This window comes from Bos mutus, chromosome 6 (assembly GCF_027580195.1).
Source record: "Bos mutus isolate GX-2022 chromosome 6, NWIPB_WYAK_1.1, whole genome shotgun sequence".
Classification (NCBI taxonomy): Eukaryota; Metazoa; Chordata; class Mammalia; order Artiodactyla; family Bovidae; genus Bos; species Bos mutus.
In genome coordinates this window covers 46,405,504-46,417,502 of record NC_091622.1, presented here as the reverse complement: position 1 = coordinate 46,417,502, position 11,999 = coordinate 46,405,504, and the positions used below count along the sequence as shown (strand labels likewise).

The 11,999-nt window shown below is 38.2% G+C and overlaps 1 protein-coding gene across 2 annotated transcripts in view; it reads right to left on the bottom strand.

The window, feature by feature from the left end:
• Positions 1-600: 600 nt before the first annotated feature.
• STIM2 (stromal interaction molecule 2) overlaps positions 601-11,999 on the bottom strand; it is a 181,568-nt gene continuing 170,169 nt past the window's right edge. For both annotated transcript variants that reach the window (XM_070372242.1, XM_070372243.1), the window contains 2 exons: positions 6,932-7,205; positions 601-2,281 (listed from right to left, as the gene is read on the bottom strand). In XM_070372242.1, coding sequence (XP_070228343.1) covers positions 1,804-2,281; positions 6,932-7,205 — 752 coding nt within the window. In that variant the 3' untranslated portion in view covers positions 601-1,803. The remainder of the gene's footprint in view (positions 2,282-6,931; positions 7,206-11,999) is intronic.

The window sequence follows — 11,999 nt, the reverse complement described above, 5'->3', positions numbered from 1 at the left end:
CCTTCATTCTGAAGAAAGTTTCCAAAACGCTTTTCAATTCTTTATGCAGTTTTTCCCCTTCCTCAACAGTTTCGGGCCTATGTTCCTCAATTCTTGACCTTTCAGGTTAACTTACCTGATAATTAGTCCAAAACGCTATGTTAATTTCAATCAAAGTATTTAACTTATACCACTGTCTACTAAATATATGAATATCTGTATATATAAAAATCATTCAAGACCTTAACAGTTTTAACAACTGCATTAAAGTATGCAAAATTTATAGGAGTTGTTGGGAAACTGTTAATATTCTCACTAAAGTATTTCTTTGGAGTAAGTCTCAAATGCTGATTGTTTAATCAGCATTTTCATCTAAACAGGACTGAGTTGGACATTACCAGTTACAGCCATAAAGCTGAAAAACCATTCTAGTTAATATGCCACCAAACATCCACTCACACTGCATTCACCAGATCATTTTGACTGAATTTTTAAAAGAATTTGTTTAAGCAGAAACTCCTCAGATATTACTTTGTTGCTCCACGTGACAATCTTCACAGTAAAAGTTACCTTTATCATATGCTATCATTTAAACAAACTTTACAAATTAATACAACACAATCTAAATGCACCATAAATTTATATTTGTTAATCTTGATATTAGAACATTTAAACATTTCAAACTACATAAAAATATGACAAACAATATAAAATAGAAAGAAATTTGTTGACAACTTGCTTTCAAAACATCACTATTTCTTATATTGCAATTAAGCAAGAAGACAGTTTACACAGCTCTCCAGAAAACATATAGTGTTCTTAGTGGAGTGTTATCAACAAAAATCAGCACAGTCCCACACAATAATGTCTGAGATTTATTATCTTTTCCACAGTACAAGTTTTTCACAAACCATAAATCCTTTGCAGTTATTAAGTCTGTAAACAAATGCCTGAATTCCCACATTCCCCCACCTCAGGATATGCTTGTGAATGTTTTAAGTCCGTCAATCAAGTTTTTTAACTCTTCTACTTGTGTAAGGAATTAAAAGCCTTCTCTCTTTAAATTATTTATATTTTATCATACAGCCTGCAATGCAGAAAATCACAGTGAAAGCCCTGGGATAAACAAAACAACATGATCTTTACAGCAGGACTTGACACTTACAATGTTAAATGCATTTAAAGAAGCGTCCCATAATAAAAGCACGGGTTTTCATTTCCAGAAATCAAGTCAATTAGAAATTCTAGGTTCTACTTAAAAACCCATTTTGATCTAAAAGTGAAAACAGTCCCCTATCCGTAGTCATTTTATAAACTCTATACAGTTTCACTTGCAGGGATTTTTTTCCAGTCTGGAAAACAGTAGTGCAATTAGTTTTACTCCTTTAAAGTTATTTCAGTCCAGGATGTAAATAGCTCTGTGGAAAGATAAGAAGATGCTCTGGTAAACAAGAAAATTTTTGCAAGCCCATGCTGGCTTACTAGTCCATTAAAGCTTGTAAGTCCATAGTGGCTTTCAACAAAATGTTGTATATACATCACTAATAACAAAGCAGAAATAAATAGGCAAAAACGACTGTAAACTGTCTCATCTCTTAATGATTTTTCAGTAATAACTGGCTTGAAAAATTGATTATATAGTCATTTAAATAAGCAGACAGTAGACAGTTGCCCTTAAGGACATTCCACTATGGCATCCAGTCTGGAAAGCCTCAACGGAGTTACATTCCTAAAATTAAAACAAAAAAAGGGGGAGTGAAGGATGGGAGATAAAAGTTTAAAGATGTCACTTGAATGGAATTACACCAAGTCAGCCAAGCCAGTTCACTTAGATTTCTTCTTAAAAAGGCTTTTAATTTTTGATGGCTTTTTGCTTTTCTCTCCATTATGGCAAAGGTCATGTGGGATGCTGCTTATCCTGGCAACACTCGGGGCTTCCTGCACTGGCTTGCTGTCGTTGCCCGTGGAGGAACACGACGTATGGCGAGGTTTAGGCACGGGGATGCCACTGGAGAGCTGGTTCATGCTACACGATTTTTCCAGGATGCCATTGTATACTTTGCTGGCAGGACTAAAGATCATGCTCTTCGTTTCTGTCAGACCCACGCAATCAGGAGAACCCCGCGAGATGTCTGCAGTTATCGGTGAATCTCCTCGCGATGAATCCTCTAGAGAGAGCTCATCTCTTGATATTTTTCGAGGAGACAACGTTTGGTATATCTCAAGGCTTGAAGGAGGAGACTGTTTCCTTCCAATGGAAGAATTTAAGGAGTCACATTCTGAAGCTGTGTCTGGCACTTCCCTGGATGAGAGAGAGGCAAAGGTAAAATTCTGTCAGTATGTTCTTAAGGTACCAGCAGATGTTCCAAGGAATCCTAACCAGAACAGCTTCCATAGTTTAAGCTATCGTTCTGTACACATTGCAACAAAATTAGAAAACTGCTACTCTAAATAATATACTAATCAAAACTGAATGTTTAATTTTTAACATAAACTATGATTGTTTCTATGAACAATCTAAAAAAACATCATAACTGAAGTTACAACTCCTTCAATTGTTAGAGAAATGAAAATGTTTAATTTTTACAGACTTTTATCATTTAGCTACTTCTGTGTTTTGTTTCCATACTGAAAACTTTTCTTACAAAATCATATATTTGACATATAGTTGAAAAGACAAATTACAGTCACTGCCTCTCCCTTTATTTTTTAGTCATTAAATTGACTGAATATAGCTTCCTAAGGAAGAAAGAAAAAAATATACTAAGCTAAAATATAACCTCTCCCAAGTTTAAAAAAGAAGGGGAGATCGGGGTAGGGAGTGGATGGCAGGTGAAAGGTAATGATACAGTGCTATTTAATAAATTCTCACTTTATTCCTCTGTGATTTCCCTCACCTTCTCCATAGTTGAAAGAGAAATAAAGAAGAGTAGGAAAATAAAGTTTACAACCCCAAAGCCAACATACAGTAAATGCTATCAGCTATTCCTTCCAAATATGCCTCAAACCTACCTCTTTCTGCCTGCCCTACTGCCACTATCCCTCTTCCTGCCCTACCTCAGGACTGCAGTAGCTTCCTGGCTTCCATTCTCGCTTTTCCCTTTCAGTCACTTCTCTGATCAGCCCTTAAAGTGGTTTTTAAAAACTCAACCAGAACACATCATTCCTTTACTCAAGAAACTTTCCAATGCTTCCTCACTTGCTTAGGCTAGAATCCAAAGTCCTTGCCAAAGTCCACTAAGACCAGGACGGTCAGGCCTTCGGCTGTCCCTCCGGCTGCACGCCGTACCATTTTCAGCCTCTGCCCTGTTCCTGCCACATGCCGACCCTGTGACCCCCTCAAGGCTGCTGCTCTTACTGTTCCCTCTGCCTCATCTTTCTCCCCTCTTCTCTGCATGGTTTACATCTCCCTGTCATTCACATCACTGCTCAAATGTTCTCTCCCAGAGATGTCTCCCCAATCACCCTATTCAGAGCAGCTTTCTCTCTCCTTTTACCTGTCTTTGTTTAGCTTCCCAGAACTTATCACTACCTAAAATATTTCATAGTAACTTGTTTACAGTCAGTTTCCTCAGAAGAAAAGAGACTGAATGAAGACAGGGAGTCTTACTAACTTGTTTTTTCCTGGAATAGGGACAAGCTAATGGGGATATTTAATAAATAAGGGAGGAAGGGAGGGAAGAATAGGGATCATGTTATATTCATTTTCGTATGTACCATCCAGGTGAGATGAACAGCACTCACTCTATGAAAGGAATGACTACGAAATGAAAAGTACAGTCAAGGTAGGGATTAGAGTAAAAAAGTAACTGGCAAAAGAAATAAGGTAAGAGAAGGAAAAGAACTGAAGACAGAAAGGCAGGAACACGTATGATCATCATCCACCAGCTGAAACTAGGCCAGGATCTTGTCTCACCTGTCTTGGCAGCTCAAGTTTTTAGCAAGTACACGACACACAGCAAGGACTAAATTCGTATTTGCAGAGTGAATGAAGTGAATCATCTCTCACCGTGGATGACCTATAATTACTATCATGACTCACGTATGGATGCATGTTTATGGCTTCTGACATGCATTTTAATATCATACTTTAGATATATATTAGACTGCTAAATGTATTTAGTCTTTCCATGAACTTTACACATACATGTATGTGCAGATTGTCTATTACACCACAAGCTCTCAGAAGGCAGAAAATCTCCTGGGAAAATAAGAGATTTAAATGATGCTTTCATTTTATATAGTTACATGTACTACATACTTTTTCAAATGCTTTTACAACTTGATAATGGATAGTGCTAACAGGGGGCAAGAGGCAGTTCAGACAGCAAGAAATGACTCAGAAATCAATCACCGGTAAGGACTTTTCTGCAAGGCTTCTTTCTGGAGTAGATGTCCATTAATCAAATAGTGTGTGTGTGTGTATATATATATATGTATATGTATATATGTATATATACATGTCACCGTTCCTAGAAGCTGTTCAGCTTCCAGAATCAGAAGCTGATTTAGTTAAAATTTTATGAATTTACTCTTTATTCTGTTATGTTCTTTGGCTGGTTTGTTTATGAAATTCTAAACTAGGTTAAAAATACTCCAAAATCTAGTTTCTAAAATCTAAACAATGTGTAAGCAGAATATCGGTCTAAGTTAGGAAACCTAGATTCCTGTCCTGGTCCGGCCATTAATCAGCTGTACAACCTAGGGCAAATCACTTAATCAGATCTCAATTTTCCTGACAAAGTAAGAGAATTTGATTAACTTCTAATATTTCTTCTAGTTCTCACATCCTAATTTCAAAACAATAATCTGAAGTGTTGCTTATTCTGTATAACTTAGTCAGATTTGGAATTTAGGTCCAGTGCATCTTAAAATCTCCCATTTTTTTCTACAACATATATTCTTTGGAATGTTGAACTTAATTGTATATACCATTTATGTCATTTTTCTACCTTTTTCCCCCCATATTGACATGTAGTTGAATTTATGTAAGTTTAATGCATGTATAACAAGACTTAAAGTAAGGTTTAAATGAGTGTGTACATGTAATAATGTGTAGAACATAAAAAGATCAGTAAATAGTAAATGCTTTATTTATTACCATTTTGTAAGGATTCTGGTGGTTCAACACTTTAAAGACTAAGAGAAGAGGACGTTTTCTGAATCTAAATTCTTCTCGTATTTATCAGTGAGCTCTGAATTTCTGACAGTGCTCTTTGAAACAAGGACTGAACATTTTCATCCCTGCAAAAATTCTAGACAAGAATTTTAATTCTAGAGTTTTCCTACCAATTTCTGTAAGCCACACAGAATTAGTTTTGTCAGTAAAGCCATCTTACTGGTGACTACCATTACACTGCAAAGGCTAGACAAAAAAAGCTAACTATAAAGTGTTAACCAAGCAAAGCTGCATCAAATGCTCAGTAGCAATGAGGATACAAAACTTGTTCTATCTCCTTAGGAATATGCCATACTGATCACCTGCTAATCATACATTTTACTTCTGCTAGTAAGTAAAATAATGATATGTTACAGAAAAAAAAAAAATCATGAGAGAGCCTCCGGGGCTCATGGAAAATGTCCAGACCATTCTCTCTGGCTTTGTTTCTCTTAGGAGGGCAGTAAGAAGTCAGGCCACATAGCTATTAAGTAGCAGGATCAGAAACTATTAACAGTTTTCCTGTCACTTATTCCTCCTCCAAAAAAGGAATACGGTTTAAAAAGAGAGATCCCCAACAACATGAGGTCTCATTGGACTAGAACATACTGCTACTATATCCATTTTATAGAAAAAGAAACTGTTGTGAATATAAGTTCCTCCTTTAAGTTCCTACACCTTTAGCATCTGATACTGCATGCTTACTAGCAAGTACTAGCATGCAACAGAACAAATCATTAAGTGACAACAAATATTTTAAAACCTGAGGCATTCATATTTAATGTTTCTTTGTGCTCAAGCATACTGAGGTTCATGCCTTTACAGTTTACATATAAAACTGTTCATTCAGTTCAGTTCAGTTTAGTCGCTCAGTCGTGTCCAACTCTTTGCGACCCCATGAATTGCAGCACGCCAGGCCTCCCTGTCCATCACCGACTCCCGGAGTTCACTCAAACTCACGTCCATCGAGTCGGTGATGCCATCCAGCCATCTCATCCTCTGTCGCCCCTTTCTCCTCCTGCCCCCAATCCCTCCCAGCATCAGAGTCTTTTTCAATGAGTCAACTCTTCATTAGACAAGTTGATATTCTGAGACTTGAGTCAATTGTGTTCAATGGCCTCTAATAGTTATATCCCAAAATATCCTAGGTCTGCAGTGGGCAGATTTCTAAGATGGTTCCCCAATTCCCAGCCCTGGTACACACACATCTTCTCCCAGTTAGTTATTAATCAACACTACCATAGGTGCTGCTATGAAGGGATCTTGCAGGTACAATTAAGGACCAAATCTGTTCATCTTTACAGAGATTATTATTCAGGTAAGCCTTTTAAATTTGGGTCTAGAGATCAGAGATAAAGGAAGGCAGAGATTCCAAGCAAAGGAGGCACAGAGGCCACACGTGGATGGCAAGGAATAGCGGGTAGCCTCTGGAAACTGAGAGGAGCCCCAGCTGAAAGCAGACACAGAAACCGGCACCTGAGTCCTAGCTCCACAAGGAACTGAACTCTGCCACAACCAAGTGAACTTCGATGAGGCCCCGCAAGCTCCAGGTGAGAACAAAGCCCAGCCAACACTTTGATTTTCACCTCGTGAGACCCTCAGCAGAAAACCTAGCCACACCAAGCTTGGACTTTTGCATGCAGAACTGACAGCTAATAAATGGGGTGTTGTTAGAAGCCCTGTGGTAACGTGTTATGCAGCAACAGAAAATCAATACCACACACCACTCCTTCCCACCCACCTCCTCCCACCCACCCAGCCAGACACAGACTGTACTTCATTCATTGCCAGTACCATTGCTTTTCTGCAGAGAAGTAGATGGCCTCCTCCTCCTCTTCATTCCGATACAGAGCAGGGCAACTTGACACTGAGAGGATATCTGGATCAGGGGAAGGCAACGAGTGCTGCGTGTGCGGCAGATGGTGGGGGTGCCGTGGGTGTGACGGATGCGGAGTGTGTGCAGGAAGCTGAGCTCGCTGAGACTGGGGGGAGGACTGCATGATGCTGCGGCGGGAGCGACACAAGCTGCTGCTTCTGGCCAGTGATGCAGCAGGTTTAGCCATGGTCCCTGAAAACCAAGCAGAAATAAATGGCAATGCTCATAAAGCCCACTGCTCCTTGCCCGCATGCTACACAGACACACTGACGAGAGCTGGTGGCACTGCCACCAGCAAATCTACCATTACTGCAGGAAGTGACTGTACCCGTGTTACCATCCTCTCTCACCTATGATTCTCAGGAAAGCTAAGAAGTGAAAACATGTAACAAAAATAAAAACAGGTCTGAAAAATAAACAGACGTGAACATAAACACTTGAGGTTTTAATATAATAATTGGCATTACTAACCTAAAAGCTTAAATATTTACCTATGATAACAAATCCTTATATTTAAAAATCTACATAGCATAAAGACAGCACAACTTGTTTGAATACTGAGACATTTTAAATCAAGAATCATTAAATACTGTATATACAGTCTCACTACTTTTTAGACAAAGGTTAGATAAAAACTTGTTTCTTAAACACTGACTACTGTGGAACTAACCAGAAGTCTTAGATTACCTTCTACCTGCTCCTAGTCTCAGTCTAGACCTATGCTGATTGTAGACAAACTTCCCCTACATGCTTAAATCTTCACTGAATGGGCACCTCATTTCTTTGCCTTAATGGAAACAGAGTTCTCCTAAGAACACTGCTCAAGCTGAAGCTATTCCTTCTTACACAACTCCTATCTGTGGCATCAGCACATCACACTGATGGCCTTCTCATTCCCCAATACTGTCTGTAAACTCTCACTCCTTGTATAAAGACGTGTTTCTTTTCTGCTCACACTATTCAGCTCACACATGAATTTCTCACTTCCACCTCACTAGGCACTTGCTGTTCAGTCATTCTCTTTCCAGTTCATCCAACCTCTCATCAACTTGAGCCATCTCATCCGTAAGACCATCACCTCAACCAATCATGCTTCTCATCTCTTCTCACCAGACATTCACCTCTATTCTACTCCACCACCCACTCTCATGCCTTGGTCTTACCATTATTCAAAACTCCCATTTTTTGAAATAGTAAGTCTAAGATACCAAATAATCTAGACTCTGACCACATTTCTACCTTTCAAGCTCACACGTCCTGTTCCTTCCACTACCTGTCCCATTCTTGACCCTCAGCTCCATGACCCTATTCTACTGATTGTCCCTTCTGCTGCCTTTATTTTCATCCTCTCCCTTCCATTTCCCATCAGCACTTAAAAAAGTTGAAAAAACAAACCCAAGAAACAGATAAACCACAACAGCGACAACAAAGCCTCCTCTACGTGTCCTGGTTTCAGCGGACACGCTATTCCTTCTCATGTAAAGGATCAGTGTTGCTTTCTCCTCTACTTTATCTTCACTCACTCAGGGAAAAAATGGTAAAGTGCTCCCATATGATTTCGCTACAACTACTGTTAACAAAGTTGTGATAAACGTCCTCACTGCTAAGTTCAGTGAGTATCTCCACCCTTTCTTACCACCGAATCAGCACGTGATCTTATTAGTTTGTCCTTTCCTCGACTTCTCCAACCAACTTCTCACCTCTTCCTTTACTCACTGCTTCAAAGTTCTATTCTAGGCCTCGTTCTATTCTTGTTCCACTTTTTCTTCTCAACAAATTTCATCCACTCCCATTACTTCAAACTATCCTTTGCAGTCAACAGAAGTCCAAATCTGTGACTCCAGCTTTCATCTTTTTTCTAAACTTCGGAACTTCACATTCACCTGCTTACTGGACATTTAAGTATTCCACAGATGTCCATACTGAATTCAACATTTTCATCCCAAACACACTCCTCCTTCTCTGTTCTTTACCTTGGTTTAAAAAAAAAAAAAAAAAAAAAAGCTATCACACCTCACCTAGTTACATGAATTGGACAAACCAGATATTCTTGATACTCCTCTTCCTTCATCATAATCTACATCTAGTTAATCATAAAGGGTTTCTAATTCTACCTCCTCAATATCTCTCACATCTGTCCACTCCCCCCTCCACCACCACTGCATTATGCTGAACTACTGTACCAGACTAATAACTGATCTTTCTCCTCCAACTTACTCTCCATGCAGCGGCCTGCACAATCTCTTTATGATGGAAAAGGAATATGACATTTTATTGCCTAGAACACTTGATTCCCATTAATTCTAGGATTAGGATAAAGCCAAACACCTTAACATGGCTTAGAATGCCCTATTTATCTAGCCCCTAACTTGGAACTGGTGTCCCTCTTTTCTGTTATAGGAATACTAGGAAAAGATATTCATCTCACACTTCCATTCCTCAACTCATCTCTCCCTTGACCTCTGATTTCAGGTTTTTGCTTAAAAAGCAGCTCCTCCAGGAACTTTCCTAGCCCCTCCAAATTTAAGGTCAGCATTTCCCCCCTTGTTCTCACATGGCAATACCACAGAGTATTTTCACATCATAAAACTTTTCACATTGAATGGCTCTTGTTGGTCTTCCACTAGACTGCATGTTTCATGAAGGAATTAACTGTGTAAAATGTTCAGCACTGCATCACAACAACTAGCACAGAGCCAGGCAAAAAAGCAGATGTACAATAAGTATTTACTGAGTGAATCAGTAAGCTGAATTCAGTGAGTGAATCAATGAACAACTCAAATAGAAACAGCCAATGAAATATCTTGATGGAGTAAAAAAAAGATGAAATTGAAAGGAATATTTTCATAATATTTGACTACCTCCATAATGGACTACCTCCATAGAAAGCTTTTTTGAAGCACAAATTATACAATATGAAAATACTAATTTAGTAGGCCAACAGTTAGAATTGTACTTACTTATGATTCATATATTACAGAACTAGAAGCTTTCCAATATCGGAATCTTCCAAAGTCCAATATCACTTCACCAAAGAAGAAATAACATCCTACAAATACTAAAAGAATGTATCCAGGCTGACACAGATAATTAAGTTCTACAACTCTTAGCATATGATGCAGCCATTCTCATCAGCCACTGCTTATTTGGTATATACAGTAAAATGTAGCCACATTCAGCCATGACTAGAAGTGATGAGAAAGACTAGGAAGAATTAGGGTTCCCTGCTTGCAAAAAATGAGTATTACAAATATGGAAAGATGTGTCTCTAAGAAGGTTTAAGAAAAAAATTAAATATATTACATGAGGAAAATTCTAAGTAATCCAATAAAAAATATAACACAAAGATAAGAACCAGTACATGGGTCACATATGGAATTGTTTACAACTCTACAATTCTCTTGAAAAATTTTCTTGTCACATATGTTGCCATCTCTTTCACTTAAAGAAATGTACAAATCCTTCCATTAGAGGTATATACACTTATAGAGTTGAGGGTCCTTCTTCCTTGTGGCTTAATGAGGTCTACAGAAGGCTGCACTCAGTTATAACACCATAAAACTCAAGTAGAATTAAAAAGCAGTTCGTTTTGACCTTGGATAACAAACTCTTCTATACATAGGTGAATATGTTTAATATCTCCAGGCAATTATTAATTCTCAATGAAAGTCTACAGTTATCTCATCCTGTGATTTATCAGAGTAGTGAAACACTGAAGTTTACTATACAGAAATTTATTTCTGAGATAATTTTTCATTCTAGTATCAGTAATTACATACAGAAGCAAAGCGGTTTAATATGACGCTATTTTGCACACTGTACTTCCTTATGACAAAGAAGGGAAAATTCTGTTTTGAATAAGGGGGTCCCCCTACCACCAACAACCAAAAATAATAAGTAATATATGGACTTCTGGTTCTAGCAGTATGGCAGTCAAAGATAACCTGACCACCATTCCCAACCCCTCAGCCCCTAACCACACATTTTAAATATCCTCAAATACTTCATTATGTGGAATAAAATAAAACAATAGTTTTAAGTGCATACCTGACTGTGAAAGGAAGAAGAGAAAATTCTCAGATGCCAAACAAAGACTAAAGCCAGAGCTAACAGGCCTGTGAGTGATGCGGGAACTGCTGTGGGAGGGGCTCAGTTTCAGTAATTTAAGGCTTTGGGTTTTAATTTGGGGCTATAAATGACAGCTAGAGCCCACATAAGGGGAGGAAAAGGAATCAAGAGTGAGTGTTCTGCATAAAAGCTTAGTCCTGGAAGGGCCACCACCCTCCTCAGTGGGAGGGTGTATTGCAAAAAAAATCTGACCAACGAACAAAGGAACTTCCTTCAATGCAAGTTGTGTCGATAGAGGAATCTAAAAAGGTTCTTGTGGAAACATCAGTACTCTGGGTGTTCAATACTCAAACTCAGTACAAGCTAACTCATACTACCTTGGAGATCAAGTTTTTACTAGCACAAAAGTCTGTGAAACTCAAATTCAAGAAGTTAACAAAAAAAAAAGGATGGTTCTGAGTAGGTGAAGCCCTTGAAACTAGTGCCAGAGCAAAACAAATCATATTGAGGAGCTCTTCACAAAGTGTTTCCCAGGAGGAAGGAAAAAAAGCAAATCCCTTTAAGACAGTTCTTACTCCTACTCCTCACAAATGTTTCCCAGGAGGAAGAAAAAAAAAAAGCAAATCCCTTTAAGATAGTTCAGTACAACACTTCAGGAGAAGCCATCTGCTATGCAAACTCAAGAAACAGGTGCAATAATTCATCAAGATCACCAAGTAATACAATTATCAAATAAAACTAAAAAATAAGATGTTTAAGATCATTAAATTATAAAATAAAAACTGAAAATATGAGAAAAGGAAAAGCATTAAAAAACAAGTCGATTTTATGAAGAATCAAGGAGAACAGAAATGAAAAGTCACTGAAATTGAAAATTCAAGCAACAGGTTAAACAAAATTAGAGCTGCAAAAAGAATA